The sequence below is a fragment of the Hipposideros armiger genome, unplaced genomic scaffold (genome assembly GCF_001890085.2).
Source record: "Hipposideros armiger isolate ML-2016 unplaced genomic scaffold, ASM189008v1 scaffold_493, whole genome shotgun sequence".
Taxonomy (NCBI): domain Eukaryota; kingdom Metazoa; phylum Chordata; class Mammalia; order Chiroptera; family Hipposideridae; genus Hipposideros; species Hipposideros armiger.
In genome coordinates, this window is record NW_017731843.1 from 241,114 (window position 1) to 260,698 (window position 19,585).

At 46.1% G+C, this 19,585-nt stretch overlaps 1 protein-coding gene across 1 annotated transcript in view; it reads left to right on the forward strand.

Moving 5' to 3' along the window:
• Positions 1 to 13,015, forward strand: part of CAPN14 (calpain 14) — a 33,197-nt gene extending 20,182 nt beyond the window's left edge. The window contains exons 13-22 of the mRNA XM_019667281.1: positions 74 to 279; positions 1,235 to 1,271; positions 1,767 to 1,823; positions 3,153 to 3,210; positions 5,972 to 6,036; positions 7,419 to 7,487; positions 8,159 to 8,237; positions 8,855 to 8,971; positions 9,336 to 9,391; positions 11,754 to 13,015. Of these exons, the coding sequence (XP_019522826.1) occupies positions 74 to 279; positions 1,235 to 1,271; positions 1,767 to 1,823; positions 3,153 to 3,210; positions 5,972 to 6,036; positions 7,419 to 7,487; positions 8,159 to 8,237; positions 8,855 to 8,971; positions 9,336 to 9,391; positions 11,754 to 11,780 (771 nt within the window). The 3' untranslated portion in view covers positions 11,781 to 13,015. The remainder of the gene's footprint in view (positions 1 to 73; positions 280 to 1,234; positions 1,272 to 1,766; positions 1,824 to 3,152; positions 3,211 to 5,971; positions 6,037 to 7,418; positions 7,488 to 8,158; positions 8,238 to 8,854; positions 8,972 to 9,335; positions 9,392 to 11,753) is intronic.
• The last annotated feature ends 6,570 nt before the right edge of the window (positions 13,016 to 19,585 follow it).

Here is a 19,585-nt window from a genome sequence, read left to right on the forward strand (position 1 = left end):
CCAAGAGCCCCAGGCCTGGCCGTAGGCCCTGGGTAATCACCTCAACTGGTGCCCTTCTATCTTCCACCCACAGTTACATGATGACCAGAGGCGACTGCCCCGCGAGTTCTTCTTGGTAAATGAGCCCTTGAGTTTGCCTGAGGCATTTGTCACAGAGAAGGAAGTGAGTCGGGAGCTGTGGCTGGAGCCGGGGACGTACCTCATCGTGCCCTGCACAGCGGAGACCCGCCAGGAGTCAGAGTTCGTCCTCAGAGTTTTCTCCAGGAAGCACATCTTTTAGTAAGGGCGCAGGCCTCTCCCGGAGGTTGGGGTCCACTGGGGCCAGGGTAAGGAGGGTGAGGTGGACATGGCAGAGGACAGGGGCTCTGCGGCCAACACAGAAGCGCGGTAGGGAGAGCAGCAGGGCAGCTCTCTTCATGGAGAACATCCTCCCCTTCTTCCTCCCACTATCCTTCTAGCAACAGAGGTGCAGTCTGCTAGATGCTACAGAAAAAAAGATGAGACAGGCATGGCCCATGCCCTCCAGAAGCTCAAGGTCTGGAAAAGTACATGGACACATGAGCAGTTATTTTTGTTATACGGTGTCTAGGGCAAGCATTTATCTGCACAAAGTGTTAGGAGAGCATCACGGAGGAGCATGTAAGCCAACCTCCCACGGTCCTGGGGAAAGCAGGGGTGGCTTCTGGGAGGTGGTGATTTCTAAGGGATGCACGGGGGGTGGTTCAGATGAGGGGAGGCTGTCATCAACTAGCAGTGTATGCAGGCAAATCAGCATGCACACATCCCAGCCAAACTTAGTGGTTGTTTTGACATGACAGCCCTTCAGTGTTGAGAATCTAGTTGTCATTTTTTTTTCATGTTTTAGCCATCGATTGTTTGACATGATCTGAGGCCTCACTGCTCTGTCAGACTGCTGTGTCTTAAAACATGAGTAGGAATAATTAGATAAGGGTGGGAGAAAGTAAAGTGCATGCCGGACAGAGGGCTCAGTATGAACGCAGTCACGGATGTGAGGAAGAGCACCAGGCATGTGAGGAGTTACACGCAGTGTGCCGTGCCGTGTGGCTGGACTGTACACTTCAAGGAGAAGTGGGGGGTGAGGTGTGACAGCTGGCAGGCCCACAGGTTGTATCAGCTAAGGAATTTGGAAGAGTTCCCAAGGGAGGGAGAAGATTGGCCAAAAGGTTCCCAAGATGATCCCCAAGAAGGAATTCTGCCTTTTGTTTTTCCTCAGTGAAATTGGCAGCAATTCCAGTGTTGTCTTCCCAAAGGTAAGTGGTCAGGTGGAATTCCACATGGCTGGGACTGTTTAAAGCCAGGGTGGTGGGTTTTATCTCTCATGTTTAGGGGTTAGGGGAGGAGGTCCACAGATCCTGCAGACCCTACTCTGAGGCGCACATACTACGTTATCTGTTGTGCCCTAAGAGTCCCCAGGTTCTTTTGTTTTTGCACCAAGAGAACTGCACTTCTGGTCAGGTCCTTGTCCTCCAGGGCCCAGAGCCCCAGGTACATGAGTTATACCTTTACTTCCTTCTTCTTCTCTTTACCTGACATTTCTTCTGCCCAGTCACTGTTTGCTACTTCCCCGAAGGTGGCAAGAATAGGGGAAGAAAGGGATGGGTGAATCCTGTGGTAGAACATTGAAGATGGTGCTCAAGGTCAAACCTAGATTTCAGGGGCCTGGGATCTATGAAACGTGAGTGTGTGCACGAGAGTCCATGTATTCAGACGAATGACTAAGTCTTTCTATGTGTCTATTCCTACAGGAAATAGTAGACCTGACTGAAGGGCAGGATGAATCCTTCACCAAACTCTTTGAACAGGTAAGTTGACCAGGTGTGGTAACCAGAGGTGGGCGGAGTAGGGTACAAAGTGGAGCATATAATTCCATGGATGATGTGTTCGCATCTGCCTGGTGACCCTGTATATAAACTGTGATTTAAGGCTACCTATTTGTCAAACTGCCACTTTCTATTCAAGTCTTCAAGTTTTTAGATAAATGAGTGGAGCTATTGTCTTTAGAAGGCTCCTGTAAAATGCATATCTGTTCTTGGAAGCTATGTTGATTAGTTGTAGGGAAACCATATTAATCTTTAATCCCTGAGAAAATGGAATATAGCAGAGTCAGGAGTCAGTATTGGGAGTGTGGGGGACATGGCAATGATAAGCCCATTAAGGGAAGCCCAGGGGAAAGACCCCTTGGGTGGTTTCCTAGAGCGGGGGGCTGGTAAGAAAGTCTGGAAAGGAGGAGGGCCCTGGGTTATACACTTGGTCCCCTTGAGTTCTTTCCTTGAGCTGATTTAGATCAGGAGGCTAGCAGGGTCACTCTGTCCCCAACCTGCAGGACAATAAATCCATTTAGAAATAAAGGGAGAAATATGTTGGGAATCTTAGTGATGTCATTAAAACTGGAAGAGCATGAGCCCCTTGTTTTAGCCACACTCTGGATTTCATTCACACCTTGCCTGCCCTCCCGTGTTCACCCCTGGTAGTTTGCTCAATGTCGCCAGAGAGGATATGTCAGAATCTCACCTGTGTTGTTTATTAAAGTTTTTCTCCTTACCAGGGGTTTCCAAATATTTTTTGCTGCAGTCCTCTTATCAAGTGAAATTTCATAGAGAATCACAATACCTATGAAAGAGATATTATGTATATTATGAATATATATCCATTTTATAAGTTCAAATTTGTGATACTTGTATTTCATTAATACATTTTCAAGTTAAATTTCGTGTAGAGGGTTGCTTCTGACAAATCTAAAATTGAAATCTGGAGTCTTGGCTGAGGATATTGTATTAAGAATAAAATTGAAACCAAATTGTTTGCTCAACTTCTGAAGCATCTCTATAGACCCCAGTGTGAGAGTCACTGCTCTCTTTTAGTCTACTTCTTAAGAGTCCTGCCCTGCTGGGGTGTCTGCACTTGGCACCCAGTTAAAAACTATTTTAACAGTTTTCATAAAAGTGCAGATTTAATTGCAAGACTAGTCACATTCCTTCTGTGCAACATAATGATGTCACTTATCCTGCCCAGAAATGGCATATGTGCTGTGCTGAGCAGGTGCTGGAGAGCCCCCTTTAGCGGTGGCCCCTTTGCATCTAACAAGCCTCTGGTGATGACGATTTTCTCCTGTCTCTCTGCTTCCACTCCAGTATCCAGAAATAAATGCAGCTCAACTGCAGGAGATCCTGAACCACATGACCTGGTCCAGTGAGTATTTCAGAGTTACTCTATAGGACTCAGGGGACACAGCTGTTCTAAACTCTGGGTCTGTTTCTCTTTCTTCTGGTGGGACATGTGAATTACTGTGTGCTGGTCCCCTGAGCAGCAGTGTGTTACACCAGGGTGGGTCATGTGGTCTGACAAGGCAGTAAGAGAATTTGTGCAGCTTGGAAAATTGTTTTTCTTTCTCTCTTTCTTTCTCTCTTTCTCTCTCTCTCTCTCTCTCTCTCTCTCTCTCTCTCTCTCTCTCTCTTTCTTTCTTTCTTTCTTTCNTCTCTCTCTCTCTCTCTCTCTCTCTCTCTCTCTCTCTCTCTCTTTCTTTCTTTCTTTCTTTCTTAGTTTGAGCATGTAGAGGCATATGGGGGTGAGAATGAAGATTTCTGTTATTTTGCTAGTTTGAGAATAGCTGAGTACTTCTTTCATGATGCATAAATTCCATGTGGAAGAACTGTACCTATTTCCTCAACTTGGCAAATAAATATTAAGTATTGAGTAGCCACCAGGGAGCCCTCTGATGAACTCATGTTTAAATTGATCAACCTACAAATATCTGGAAGGAGAAAGCACATCACCTAGGGGGACTGCAAATGAGTGGTGTGGATGCCTTCAGATGAAACTTGGGACGAATTATTAAGAAAGTTTAAATCCATGTAGAAATATTTTATAAGTATACCTTGAATGAAAAGTACATGGTTTCTCCAGGGAGGAAAATGAATTTCAAAATGAAAAAAGTGAACAGATTAATTAAAAGATATTTGCTACCTAAGATATGTAATTGCTTCTCCTTTATATGAAGCCAAGGCTTCAAACCCAAATAAGTAAGTTACAGTCCAGGCTATGGTTTAACTGAGGTCTTGAAATAATTTCCAGATGGTTTCTCAAAGCCAAATTTGAGTATTGCAAAAGAACCAGAAGAAGAGACTCCAGAAATTATAAAATATAAGTGTCCTCCCTCTGTCTCATCTCCCCCCAAAATTCTAGGGAAATTATCTAGAAAAGATGGCTTGTGCACACTTAAAATTTTTTAAATGCCTTGATTAAAAGTATGCAAAATGGTTTCAAAAAAATGTATGGACAAATTGCTCTCATTTAGTCCTCTGAGAGGGGTTCTGGATTGATAGATCAGGGATTTTGGTGAAATATTTGGTTGAGTCTCCAATGATAAGTGATGAAATGTAGGTTGGAAAGTAGCAATATAAGATGTATTAATAAGTCTTATCACTATTCCCAAGCGTTATATCAACATAAAACTAGAGGGATAATTCTGTGTTACAGATGAGAGTCTAAATGTTTAGATGAGAGTCTTTGGATTCTGCCCTTGGTTCCCTTTCACTTACTCAACTTTTATCAATGGTTCAGAAGAAGACATGGAAGGTAGGTTTATCAGCTGTGCAGATGGCACAGTGCTGGGAGGAATCATTATCATAGACAGCAGACTTGAAATTCAGAATGTTCACTACAAGCTGTGCCCAAACCAAAATGATGAAATAGAATCAGGATGATAATTTAAAACTTCCATTTTGTTATTTTTTAAAAAAAAATTGGTTGCACACATTCCTAATAATAGAGGCCTCATTTTTGTGGCAGTTAATGTGAAAGATATCTGGTTAATTTAGTTGACCTCAAGCTTAACAGGAGCTAATAGTTTTAAATTGCTGCCAAATAAGCTAATCCAGATTCAGGCTGCATTTAGTGGGAGCATGTAGGTTTGTGTTTTTGAAATTGCATTCCAAGAAACATTAGAAACCAAGAGTTTTTAGTAAGTGTTCCATGAAATATAATAGAAGGGGTTAGGTTCTGTGGTCAATTGTGCTTCGGAAATTCTGTGTTAAACAAAATTTCATTGTTAGCTCCTTAGTGCCTATTATATACTAAGGTGCATGATTAATGGAGAAAAGCATCTACAGATATAAAGCATGTCAAGTTTGTTTGAACTTAAAAGCCCTTTCTCTGAAGAATGTCTTCCTTGGAACATAATTTGGAAAATGCAGACTGAAAATTTTGCAAGTGATAGACCCGCTGTACTCTGCTTAATCAAATTGCATCTGAAGGAGTGTGTTCCAGGCTTGGTAGCACATTTTAGAGAGATGCTGGCAAAGTGTAGGGTCTAGAAGAGGGTGATGAGGGTTTAGAAACCTCATCGTCTGGGGAACAGTTGGAGAAATGTTGAGAGGGGGCAAATACCCACTGATACCTCTTATGGAGGCAGAAGTAGGACTAGTGAGTGAATTTTACAGAAGATTTCTTTGGAATTAACGTAAGAGTTTCTCCTGAATGGAGCTATCCATCCATGTGAAAAAGTGAGCACCCATAATTGACGGACCATCTGTCAAGATATCTGAGGAAAGCATCCCCTAAACAGGTGAGAGCTTGAACAAGCTGGGAGCCTGTAACTATGATCCTGGCCCTCACTGGGTATTCAGGGCCATCATTCTTCTGACCCATTATGTAAACAAAGCCAGGCTGCTATTGGGTTCTCCTGTGGTTTTACTCTGCTCCTTCTGTGCAGAGATCACCACCAAGCCCTCTCTCTCTCTCTCTCTCTCTCTCTCTCTCTCTCTCTCTCTCTCTCTCTCTCTCTTTCTCTTTCTCTTTCTCTCTTCTGCTCTCACTCTTTACTCCTTCCATAAATGATGGTTATTGGAACCTGTGGCTGGCCTAGGCAGCCCTGTCTGGTCCTGTTCAGAAAAGGGCCATGCCATGCCATCCTGGGCTAGCCCCCATCCAGACTCTTTCTGTTCCTCTGCAGATCTGGGGCACGCAAAGCCCCTTTTCAGCCGCGATGCCTGCCAGGGGATCCTGGCCCTACTGGACGTATCTTTTCTGGTTTGTGGGAAGATGCATGCTGCTGATTGAGAGCTTTGCCTTGAAGCCAGGCTGCCTGGGTTTGAATCCTAACCCCAGCGCTTACTAGTTGAGTTGTCTTGGGCAAGTCACTTAGCCTCATGAGTGCCGCCTGGTCCCCATCTGCAGCTTAGAGATGGTATTCAAGCCTAGTCCATAGGATCAGTGTGAAAATGCAAATGGGATAAGCTATGTAAAGTGCTTAGGACATAACTGTCCTAGAATAAAGAATCAATATTAGCTATTAATGACAGTGGTCTTATTTCCTGACAGTGAGAACGAGGCAGCTGCAGGGTGGTAGGTAGCAACAATTCTCCAGGTTTTCAAGAAGCTTTAACAAGAGCTTCAGGGTCCTAAGTTTTGCATTTGGTGACCAGGCAGCGGCTATCCCCATGTACAAGTCAGAAAACTGGAGCACAGGAAACTTAACAACATGCCATGAACTCAGCTCTCCTGGATCTCAGGCCTGTGATTTTTCTAGCAAACCCTCTGCATTTCTAAATGGACAATTTAAAGTTTGGTTATCCATACTACAGATAGGCATATAGAATGGGCAGTGTGTGTGGGGTGCGGGTGGGAATGGGGTTGTTGCAAATATAAAAAACAGTCTTTGCAGAAGCTTTGCAGAGGGCGTGGACAGTGGGAGATGGTAGTCGGGTGTACAGGCTTTGGAGCAGGCCCCAGCCTCAGCATCAGCTATATGAACTTGGACAAGTTCATACTCTCTAAGCCCTCATTTCATCATCCATAAGTTAGCATCCATGAGGAGTTCATACTTAACTCAGAAAATGAAGTAACATAGGTGACGTGAGTAACTCAGTGCTAGGCCCACTGAAAGGGCTCAAACAGAGTTGGCACGTGGTAGTATTTTGACCCCCATCTCTCTGATGCGAGGATATTGGCACATGGTCAACAAGGCCAACCCTTAAGCTTTTAACTTTTCATTAAATGAATATAAGAGGCATCCTTAGCCACCTGTGCTTGACTCCTTTCCTAAGATGGTTTTAACAATAATGAAAAGAATTGTTTTTTTAATTTAAAGCACATCAAATTGGCCATGCCAAAATATCCTGCTTCACTCAGTGGGAGCGACTGTCATCACCCTCCTCAGCACCATCAGCAGCACTTCTCCCCGTGCTGCTGTGTTCTGTCTTGTTCTATCCTTTCCTAGCAAGGGCGTGGTAGTCCTGGGCTCTGGGCTGGACTGACCAGCCAGGGGAGGCCAACTCGGGATATCTGACATTGAATGGGACTGTCCACAAATTGCACACTGCTGTGGGGAGGGCCACTTGCTGCCTCCAGAGCTGTAAATGAAACGTCCCTGCCAGCTTTGACCTTAACTGTGTTATCAGCTTAATGAGTCAGGTACCTTGTGCATCCAGGAATTCAGGGATCTGTGGAAGCAGCTGATGCTCTACCAGGTAAAAACAAGTCTTGAGCACGCCTGCTTGCATGTTGGCACAGAAATGGCACTTCTGCAAAGCATGTAACCTGCTTCTCTTCCTTTCTGCCCTTTATACCCAACCATTCCCCCAACCTTCTCACATCTCCCTCCAGTGAGACCTCCTTCTCTCCCTTACAAACTCAGAGAGCCTGTTGCAATAGTGTCTCGAATCTCTGAAGCTCACGTCTGATCATGTCACTTTCTTACTGAAAGCTTTATGAGACTCCTCACGGCTTTCAGAGGGAGTCCACTTACCTCAGCGTGGCATTTAAAGTCCTTCATAAATTGGCTCTTTCCTACTTTTCCAATCAGTACTCACAACTCTCCCCCTTGTCTTCTGAGTCATGAAGTTGAAAGCCCTTCAAAGGTTGTATAATGTGCTTAGATTAAGCACATTTACCTAGACAGTCTATTCCCCAAGACCAAAAGACTGCTCCCTTTCTCAGAAGCTTTAAGAAGAAATGGGAGAGGTGGTAGGGTCCTGGCATGGGTCTTTGGTCATGTTGCTATTTCTGGCAGCAGGCTCTGCTGGTGGAGCTTATGCTCGCCAACAGCCCTCTGTAGTATTGACACTGGGGCACGGAGGGACCCTTAGGTGGTGCTTGGAAATGCCTGGCTTCCTTAACTTTTGGTGTGGGCTCTTCACAGGATGTTTTCCACAAGCAAGACACTAACAGGTCAGGGTGCCTGAACTGGACCCAGCTGCGGGCTGCCACGAGGGATGCAGGTAGGCACAAAAGGAGCTGATGTTGCAGGGGACGAACAGGCAGGGAGGGGAGGGGTGTCTGTGACATTGTGGAGTAATTCTAATCAGCAAAGTTACTCCTTGAGTTTAGAGATTTAAACACATAAATCTGCAAATAACAGAAACATGGATTATTATAATCACTATGATCGTTGCTAACAATTATTGAGGGTTGGCATATCCACACTCTCATTTAATCTTCAACAACACTCTGTTAAAATCCCCACTTTACAGAGGAAGAAATTGAAGCTCAGAGAACTTAGGTAACTTGCCTGAGGTTTAAATCCAGGAACATCAGGCTCCACAGCAGATGTTCTTGGCCCCTAACAGACTACCTCCTGCCTGGAAGGCCAGTAACCCACTTGATAAAAAGATTCCCTTAGGCTGGTTGCCTAAGGGGGCAGGAATGGGGACTGGAGATAAAATAAAATTAATGAACTAAACAATTAAACAATTCACAGTGAACCCCTTAAAAGAAGATTACCATGCAATCAGGATTCAGGTCCCAGAAAAGGAGGGACTATTTAAAGGCCCTCAGGTGGGAGGGGAGCTAGGTACGAGGTCACTACCACCCACATGGTAGCCTGTGTTCAATGCAGGAATTGTGCTCGGCGATAACATCTGCCAGCTGATGCTTATCCGCTACGGTGGCCCCAACTTCCAAGTGGACTTTGTCAGCTTTGTCCTCTTGATGCTGCGTGTGGTGAAGATGGAGGGTGAGCTTGTGGGAAGGAGGGAGGGCCGGGGCTTCCTCTGCACTCCTCGTGGATTGCCTACCTGTCCCCAGTTCAAGCAGGAGGGAAGACAGCAGCCAGTGCAGAAAAGACAGGTCAGGGAGATTTGGGGAATGCTGGCTACAAGCCTGTGAAGCCTCGCTGTACCTACCCAAACTAATTTATACCCTGCGCATTCCAGAGGCAAAGGTTTGAGAGGGCACTTATAATAAGTGTGGCCACATGTGGTTGCACTTAGGCTGAACTTGGGTTCCCAGGTGCGGCGACAAAGGGGAGGAACTAGTTCATAATGTTTTCAGTATACATGCATACAATAGCTATGTTCCTCTCTGCTACACCTTCACAGATGTCTTCCAGAACCTAACCCAAGATGGCAAAGGGATATACCTCCGGAAGACAGAGGTAAGACTTTCTCCATGGGGTTGACACATCTTAGGTAAAAGGGGGCACTGTCAGTCCAGTCTCTTGTGAAGAAGGGCTTGAGGGGCTCTTTTCTACTGAGCTCGGGATGTAGCATTGCATTCATTATACTCATTCATTCATTCATTCATTCATCCATCAGATATTAATTTAGTACCCACTCTGTGCTAGGCACATATGAAGGGAACAGGAGGCCGATTCAGTGTACCCAATGACTGTGACTGCAATAACGCCATGAGACAAATTCACATAACTTCAGTGGTGATGACTGTACTTATTTAGCTCCCCAGTCATATGGCTGGAAGTTAGCAGGTCTTGGCTGGCTGCCTTGTGATCTGTGGGTGAGCTGGAGCTTTACTAGAACATTCACTGAGGAAGCTCAGCCAGGCTTGCCCTTCTCAGGACAGTGGCAGAAGCACAGAGGAGCAAGCTTAAACTTGCAAGGTCTCGGAGTCCTGGGACAACGTGCCTTGCAACTAATTCTGTTGTCCAAAGCAAGTCATGTGGCCAAGCCTTCTTCCAGTGTATGTAGAACTAGCCTCCTCCTCTGTCATGCATGAGAGGAACTTTAAAATTACTTGCAGAGGGTATGTACATACATAGAAGGTCTGAAGACCTGAGCCAACAATGAACTTGAGCATAGACAATCTTAGGTAGTCGTGTTCCACAAAGACCTTTCTGAAGGAGATGACACTGAAATCGAAACGTCAAAGGTTAGAAAGAGCCAGGCAGACAGAGTGGAGAGTAGGAAAGGCCCAGGCCAGAGAGAATAGCATATACAGTCCTAGGTAGAGTACAGAGAATGAGGAAACCTGCTCAGGGTGGGACTGAAGAGATCAGTGTCAGACTAAGAGTGTACAGGCCAGAAATAAACCTCATGTCATGAGCTGGCTTAGCATTCCCCATGTGGGAAGGGATTCTAATCTAGCATCTGCACCCTCTTCTCGAATCTCGTACAGTGCTTTGCATGCTATAGGTGCTTAACAAGTGTTTGTTGAGTCAGTGAGGAGAGGACAAATCTGTGCTGACACTGATCTTCCCTGATCATTCAAACTGCATGGGTTTATTGAGCACCTGTTATGTGCCAGATATGGTGCTAGGCAGTGTTTGCTGCAAAGACATTGGGGTCTGGTGTTAAATCATCTGCTCTTGTTTCTGAAACACAGCCTATGTTTGGGCCGCTTAGAAAGGCCAGTAAAAGCTAGGGTTTCTTCCTTGACCTCAAATATCCATTTTATAGGATATCTTTCCAAGATATAGGAACCCTCAATCACTCCCATATTCGAGTGTGAAGGTGAGATTCAGATGGAGGGGCAATGGTTAGACTCTTCTGAGCCCATCGCCATCTCAGATCCCCAAGCTCACCTCCTAATCCCAAGCAATCCTTCCATAGTGCGGGCTTGGAGCTGGGGGAGCAAGATAGCATGAGTGTGTAAATGAAAGAGGACAGCCCACAGCCCGAGCAGGCTCCAGCAATGCAAGGTGCTCTCATGGAAAGAAAACTGGATTGAGACCAGGGTTGAACCGACAGCAGGCCTTGTAACTAGCAAATCACATTAAGTCTCTGGGCCTCGGCTTTCCTGTGCATGAAATGAGTGAGCTGGGCTAGGTGTTCCCTAAGATCGTCTCTGGCCGTGACCTTCTCTGGTTCCACAAGGACCGTCCAAGGTAGTCTGCAGGGAGTGGCGGCCAACTTGTTGGAATTTCACTCTGGGGTTTTCTTTGACACCTTTGGTAACTTGCTTCATCATCATCATCATCATCGTCGTCGTCGTCGTCGTCATTGTCATTGTCATTGTCAGCAGCAGCAGCAGCAGCAGCAGCATTTGGATATAATTGGCCTGTGGAACTGTTTCTCCACAAGTCACCTCTTTGTGAGTTAGAGGGACAGTTCATCACACCCACATAAAACTGTCAGACAAATGAGCCCATAAATGTAAACGTGTAGAATATGCTCTAATGGATTTCTGCTACCCAGTCAGTCCACACAGCTGCACACAGCTGTCATGAGCATGCCAAATTGAATTCATGAGAAAAAAAAACAGGCATTGGGAATTGAATACAGAATCAGCCTGTACTTTGGCTCTCATCATTCATAGGCACCAGGAGAAGTCAAGGTTGATTATATTTCAGGTTGATTTATACTTACTACCAGATGGTGTGGTCCCTCTGGCTAAACCATCCATTAATGTCATGTCTCCATGGCTTCCCAGAAGTGAGCGGGAGGAGGCCCCAAGTCCTGTGTCAGGCTCTGGGACCTGGTAACCAAGAAATGAAGCACCTTTTAACTGAGTGTCAGAGGTGGGACTGAACTGACCGTAATTTGCTTCCCTGTTATGTCCAGTGGCAGATGATGACTCTATACTCTTAAGACAACTGAAGCTTCATCTGCCCTCACTGAGGACTCTGCATATGGCCCAAGTGGAGCCATTGGCTGAGACCAGCCGATGCTCAACCCACTTACTGTTCTTCAGGACCGTGTCTCCAGTCATCACCTCCTCAGCTGGGAAGATTTTTTGTTTGTAGATCTCCACTTTGGATAGCCAGCATGCAAAAAGGGAACAGAAGTAGCAAAGACTACCTTGGACTTGTAAAGACGAAGTCTTCTTCCCTATGGCTACAACCTTGTCATAGCAGAGATGTTACCTGACGTAGTCTAAGCAATATGACTCCAGAGATGATACCTTAACCTCTATACAATGCTGCCTTGGTGGCTGTTCAACTTAAATGACCTTAGACATGCCAAGTGTCATCACATTTGGAGCAATAGTCTAGGTTTCAAGATCTGAAGAGAAAATGCTATGTCCTTAGACAACTGTACCTGCATCTGTAAATTGGTGGAGACACAGGCTAAGTTTCAACTGTTTGGGTGTAGGGTGGGGATATGTGGAGCTTTCAAGAGCACAGGCAGAACTGGCAGAATCTAGGTGGGATGAGATGGCTGTGGCATCTGAGGTTACTGGGTGGTCTTCTACTGACATTATCTCCAGATGATTGAATTTGGGGGCGGGGGACCTGTGGCTTTAAAACACCTAAGTTCTTAAAGGGCTTCCTATATGTGACAGGTGTCAGTTTGTTTACTTGATCTGTGGACTATCATATCCATTTCAAATCAGTCCAGAAAGTCTGTACACCTACTTCAAAGAAGAATAACAAATCCATGCTGCATCATAGAGTTCATCAGTGGATGGTCGGTATATCTGATTGTTTTGAACTAGCATGACACCTGACTTCCTAGCATCCCTACCAATCCAGATCCCAGGTGGAAAACCTGAACAAAGGCCACTTCCCAAAGCCTGTGCATTTTACTCACAGCTGTGCACCTCAGAGCCACTCAGTAAAATTCTAGTTTCCTTTATTTACAAACTATTCTAACAAGCATGGCTATCTGGTTTTCAAGTCTTTAGCAGGCTAAAGGAGAAGGCTAAACAAGGGGTAAGTGTGTCCACTGGCAGAAGTAAAGGAAATTTCACAACCTGACAGATGGGCACTGCAGGAGAAGGGGAAAGCACTTTCAAAGCATGGCTTAAGGAGGCGGGAAAGTATTTCATTTAGAGAGATCTTTATTCCAAATGAGAAAAATGTAAAGTGGTGTGCTGTAAAGTATCAGATACATGAGGTTTTACTGATTTTATAAATGATAATCATGTATGTATAGTCTTTAAAAGACTTTTATGTCTATTTTTCAGTATCTCTGTTTTCAGATTCTGCCATTGTAAATAACTGTTTTAATTAAATGGTTACTACTTTGGTCCATGAAGGCGATTTTGGAGATTTTGTTGGGTGGTGGGAGCATGTTACAATTAGCTTGCTCGTGACACCTGGGCTACAGTGTGATGGTTTTGCTTGACGCAGATGGGATCTATATCCAAGTTCATTAAGTCTGATAGAGCCCTGCTTCTGGCTTCTTGGTGGTCTGAACTGCCCTCCTATGTCATGTGTTACTTTTACTCTCCTGTGTATCACTGTGGCAACTCAGAGATGCCTTGTGCCCTGCAGACCTCCACCCCCACCGACTCCCTCCAGTGCCCCCTCCCGCCAGGGCTGAGTACTAGAGATCAGGAGCAAAGTCATCTCCCCACCCAAATATACCTTCCCCATCTTTTGTCATTTCAGGGCATGGCGGGCAAGTAAAGATCTGGGACAGAATAGTCTGAGCAGGGTCAGGATGAAGTCATGTTGAAGGTCTGAGTGGTGAATATCAGTCATTTCCAGAAGTCGAAAGTCAAAATTTTATCACGATCAAGACAAGTGAAAAATACGCGTGCCAGAAGTCCAGTGAAGGAGAAGTGAGGAATCAGCCCTCAGGTGCCAAGACGGTTGAGGTCAGGGAGTCCAGAAGGTTGACTTGTCCACAGGTCAAGCCCACGCAGGCAGAGCATCACAGGGTGAGTCCTGTCCTTGGCTTTCAAAACCTCAAGGGAAAAAAAAATGACTCTAATGGATGAAAGAAAAGGACAGTACAAGAGGAGCTAAAATACCTACATTTTCCTTAGCCCCGTTTTCTCTTTTTTTCTTCTATCATGTTTTGTATAAGAAGTCAGTCGCCAAAGGAAACCTTCTAGATTTTAGTAGGGGCCCTGGGCAGGGCAGTCAGTAGCTGACTGTAAATAGCACTGCTTTCCTGCTGTTGTCACGCTGGGTTAGAGAAATGATTTTAGCCTCCAGGATTTTCAATCTGATGTTTCCCCCAGTGAAATATATGTATTTATATTTATAATGGAAGAGAGAGGGAAATGAGTTTCATGGGTGACGGGCAGGTGAAAGTGGGCCAACTCTGCCTGGCTTTAAGGAGGAGCAAGCTGTGTATCCAGCTCCCGAAGAGCTCCGGGAAGATAGCCCCCTGGGTCACTGGCCATAGCCCTGAGCTACCACTACTTTTTCAGTGTCCTGAGGACAGCAGGGGTATAAAATCCAACAGGCATGAAAGCGAGGAGAGGTTGGGAAGGAACATTGTGGCCAGGTGACATTGGACCTCAGTTTACTCGTTTGTAAAATGGAGCCCAAAATGTCTCCATCACTGGGTCATTAGGAAGCTCAAATAACGCCAGCATGCTGCAGGCGCTCAATAAGTGACGCTCCACTTTCTTCCCTTGGTAGCAAAGTATTTTTTAACAACTATTATCATTTATTTTTGGTTTTGTTTTAAGGAACATGGTCACTCCTAGTGACCGCTCCTCTGGAGCACGCAAGGCTTCGTACTCCAGTTTTACTTTCCTCTTCTTCCTCCATGTCTCCTCTGTGAACGTATCAAGCCACTTCCTTGAACTGTGGCCTCAAGAGGGTTGTCCCAGTCCCCAGTGTCAGGGACCCAGCGCCAGGGACCCCGGAGAAAGTGGCCATCTTCTTGATAAAGCTCCTTTTAAGTCAAACAGACAAGGACCCTGCCCTCTCTGCTCACCTCAAACCTCAGGAGGGGCAGAAGGTTTTGTCATCAGAGCCCCAAGTGGTCAACGAGGGTTTGAGGGTAGATAAAGGTGAAAACAATGCTCACCTCACAGGGCGAGGATCATAAGATAACATAGGATCCATTCTGGCACTTGGCAGTGTGTTTTAAACAGGTGAGCTCAACCTGATTTCTCTGGGGTAGGGAGGGCACTTTCCTTCCTGCATTTGTGGGATGTGCTGAGGCTGTGCTACCACTAGATGGTGCGCTGTTCCCACAAAAGGGCTCCCTCAGGGCTGTGGGACTGACTGGATGACAACTTCAGCCCCTAGCCGGGGAAACCTAGGCTGATTCCTCTCCTGCCACCCTGACTCAGCTCAAGGGTCCAGTTTCAGCCCCACACAGACACACTTTCCTTGCCTTGCCTCTTTTTTATGCTTAGTTTTTGATTGATGCATTGCTCTTTATTTTATGCAGTATATTTGTTTCTGAAAAAAGCAAACTGTGTTCAAGCCCTTGTTTCAAATGCATCTCCTTGAGGGATTCAACTGCTCCCAGCCCAGGCTTTCTTGTCCTGCAGTGCCTAGCTTAGTGTCTAGGTCACATTTGAGTTTTATTGAACGAATGAACGATTTCTGAAGTAATTCATGTGAATCCTGTCCTTTGAAAAGGCAGTATCGATTTGAATTGCTAACTGAAAATATTAATATGTAAGATTTGCTTACAGAGGTATAGTTTTCCTTTAAAAGGATCCTTCTGATGTTGGCTAAGGTACAGTTTCACTCAGCACCATGCCCTGACCGAAGGGGCAGTTCAAACCACCATTAAAAAGCTCATCAGACTCTGTCTGAAGACATACATGTTTCATCTTGACATTCTAGAGATTGGGACATCATTTTCTCTTACATGGTCAGAATTCCTCTTCCCAGAAGGATTAACCCATGGCATCAAGTTCCAGAGCCTTTTTGCTTTCAGGTTGTGACAGTGAAAGCTCTGTGAACAGTGGGAGGTGGCTTGTCTTAGGCCCGAACCCAGACCAAAGTGGGTTTTCGTCTCCACCTAAGTTCTCATCTCCATCCTAAGCCTCAGCTTACACAGCTTCTCCTGCCTGCAGAAGAAAATGAGGCCGGCAGTCCTGCAACCCAACACAGGCAGGGCGGAGTGGTGGAAGGAGCAGGCCTGACGGTGTCAGGGAGTCTAGGTGTTTCCAGTTCTCCTGGAAAGCTGTCCACGGAGGCTCAGAGAAGTTCCCTAACTTCTCAGTTTAACTATTTAAGAAGGTTATGTGTGCAGTTGGAGGAGACTGGACTGTACAACTTCTAAGTCTGCCTCTGGCTAGAGATAACACATTTGCCAAGAGCACAGGCTGGCCTTAGAAGGAGGTGCCTGCTTGAGTCCAGCTCTACCAGTTACAAGTGTAAGTCACCTTTGGCGAGTTGCCAATGTCTGTGTCTCTGGTCCAGAGGACGCAGTGTGGATCATGTGTGATCACATATCAAGCTGCTTAGCTTAGCGTCATGCTGACCTACAGGAGGGCCCATCTCTGCAATGGCCTGGGACTCCATCAGGGGAGAAGACGGGTGTTTTCTGAACCAGGGCAAACCAGAGGCCACAGGGCTCTGATGCCTGAAACCCAGGCTTCACTTCTGCCTAGAAAACATCTATCTGAGGGCTTTGGTACAAAGGATTCATTTCCCAGATTCATTTTCCTTTTGGCTGAATAAAATGATAAAAATGATCATTGTCTTTGTTTTGACTTCCCATTGGTCTCACATTGAGTCTCCCCCAAGAGGGAGCTTCACCACACTTGGCATGCCACTCACCCAGCTAGCAGACCGATTTGTTCATCTACAGTAGCTGCAAGAGGCAGCCCTGCCGAGGCTGCACAGCCTCATGCAGTAGCACATGCTCAGGCAGAGCCAGAGAACCAGGCTGTGGACCCCTGGGCCACCCTTTCCATTCTTACGCCTTCGGTGGGTATTGCACGCACTCGGAGAAGTGGGCCTGGGTCCGGTGCCACCGCAAGGCTGGCCTGTGTGCTAAGCCTCACTCTCATTTCATCGGGGGTCCCCTGAGTGCAGCTCAGGCGGCTAACTCACGCAGAACATTCTTCTCCTGGTCTTTGGCTTCCTTAAGAAGGGAGAAATCAGAGATTGTTGGAGTGCCTTTGGCTGGGGAATTAATGCTGACAGGACCGTGGTGTTTTCGGGGTGCAGATACTTGACTCCTCAAATTGCTGCTGCCTCATTCACAATAGCCAAGACTTGGAAACAACTGAAATGCCCATCGGTAGATGACTGGCTTAAGAAACTGTGGTACATTTATACAATGTAGTATTACTCTGCTATGAAGAAGAATGAAATCGTACCATTTGGGACGATATGGATGGACTTAGAGACTATTAGGTTAAGTGAAATAAGTCAGTCGGGGAAAGACAAATACCATATGATTTCACTTATATGTGGAATCTAAAAAACTGAATGAACAACCAAAGTAAACAGAAGTGGTCTCAGAGATATAGAAGAAAAACTGATGGCTGCTAGTTGGGAGGGGGTGGGGATGAGGGAGAAGGGGAAGGGGTTAGACAGCATAAATACATAACTACAATATTCGAGGAATATAATTCTGATGTTGTATAATATTGTATGTCAAGGGAATTGTAATAGATATGTATGATATTGGGGGGGAAGTGGGGCGGCAGATTGGGGGAGGGGGGTTTTCACCTCAAGGGGTAAAAAGTATAAGTACTGCACTGTGTTGTACAGCTGAAACTAATTCTAAAAAATGTGTATTTCACAATAAAAAATAATTAAAACAAAACAAAATAAAAAACAAACAAACAAAAAACAAATTGCTGCTGCCTCTGCATGAGTGGATGAGCTTCTAGAGCAGCGGTTCTCAACCTGTGGGTCGCGACCCCTTTGGGGGTCGAACGACCCTTTCACAGGGGTCGCCTAAGACCATCGGAAAACAAAAAGATATTTACATTACGATTCATAACAGAAGCAAAATTACAGTTATAGAGTAGCAACGAAAATAATTTTATGGTTGGGGGTCACCACAACATGAGGAACGGTATTAAGGGGTCGCGGCATCAGGAAGGTTGAGAACCGCTGCTCTGGAGAGAATGAGCTGCGGGAGGCTTCCATGCGAGGTGCGCACGCAGTCAGGTTCGGACATTGCCCAGAAATGGTCCTGTGAGGTTGTTGTTCAGGCCTGCTCATTGCTGCATATTGTCTCTCTGTGTCTCTCTCTCCCCAACCCCCCCCCGCGCGCGAGAGCGTGTGTGTGTGTGTGTGTGTGTGTGTGTGTGTGTGTGTGTGTGTGTATCTGACACCCAGCCTTCCAGCTGTGATCGTTTCTTTATATCAGGCTGTGCCAATCCATGAGGCTCAGCAGCTGGGAGAAGAGGTCTGAATTCTGCGAGTTCTGCGATGAGAGTTGGGGGCCTTAAAGGAAGTGAAAATGATCCAGGGGTGGGCTGGTGAAACGGCAGACACGTTTGACCAGAAGCCAGATGTCTTAAGCTTATGTCTCCTCTGCCACTGGGTGCGCGATTGCACGGCCTCAGGAAAGTCATTTAATCGCCCCGAGCATCAGTGTACGCATCTTCTGAAATGGGATGGTAATGCCTGCCTCACAGGATGGTAGCAACGATTAAATAAGAGAGTGAATGTGAAAGAGCCTTGCAAATTGTAAAGTGGGGTTCGCAGTTGGGGGGAATCATTGTTCTAGCAACAGACCTGAGGTCATGTGCATTTGCTGGGTTATTTGAGGATATATGATTCTGCTCAGAAAATAATAGAAATAAACGAATAACGAGGGTAGAAAAAACTGAGTGTAGAAGCAAATGGCTTGAAAGACATGCGAGAGGTAGATAGAGAAAGTGAGCCACGCGCGTTAACAGACAGGGAGGGATGAAAAAGCTGAGTAGGCACTGAATATTCATGATTCACACTAAATAAACATGAGGTGCATGAAGCGCCAAATAGTGGAAACATCAAACACACGCGAGACCCACAAGGCACTCAACCTTCCGTCAGCCGCCCATCGGTGATGCCCATATGGTCCCATTCTAGCCCCTAAAAATGCAGATAAACAGCCATGGCTTTCAGCTGACTGATTGGTAAGTTACAGCTGTGGCCTCTTGTCGGTCTGATAGAGCACCACGTGGTTGGGCGCCAGCACCTTCAGTCTTTTGGGCTCTTTGCTAAAGCCTCAGCTTGAGCTTGGGACCACACCAGCAGCAGGAAGGGCTGGTGTGACAGAGGGGCAGGACGTATGAGCGCTGCATACCCAGGATTCAGTCATTTGGTGCTTCCACCCCCTTGCCCCACAATATACTTAGTGTGTTAGCTACCTCGTCTCCCTGTTTTCCCTGTGTTTTAAATTGATTTAATTGACCATGTGATGTGAGCCTCTTGCTTTGGTCTGTGAGCTCTTCTGTTTGGGGACTGGAATAACTCACTGGTAGTGGACACGGATGTTACCACTGCAGCAAGGTAATTTCCCTCAAAGCCACTTGGGGCCAGAACAGGGGAGTGGGTGCTGGGGCAGGAGGGGTGTGCTTCAAACCGTCCAGCTTGGATACTGAGATGTGGGTGCTGTGTTTACATGCGTGGTGGGTGGAGGGGGCCCTGTGGCTCCTCTGGTGGAGCCCCTCAGACTCCCCCCACTATCCCTCAGCAGGTGGACCAGCTCCCACGCAGAATGCCAAGCGATGGGCTGTCTGTGCTGCTCACCCCCAGGAGTTAGAGGGCAGAGCAGAGCTGAGCATGGTCAGTTACTCT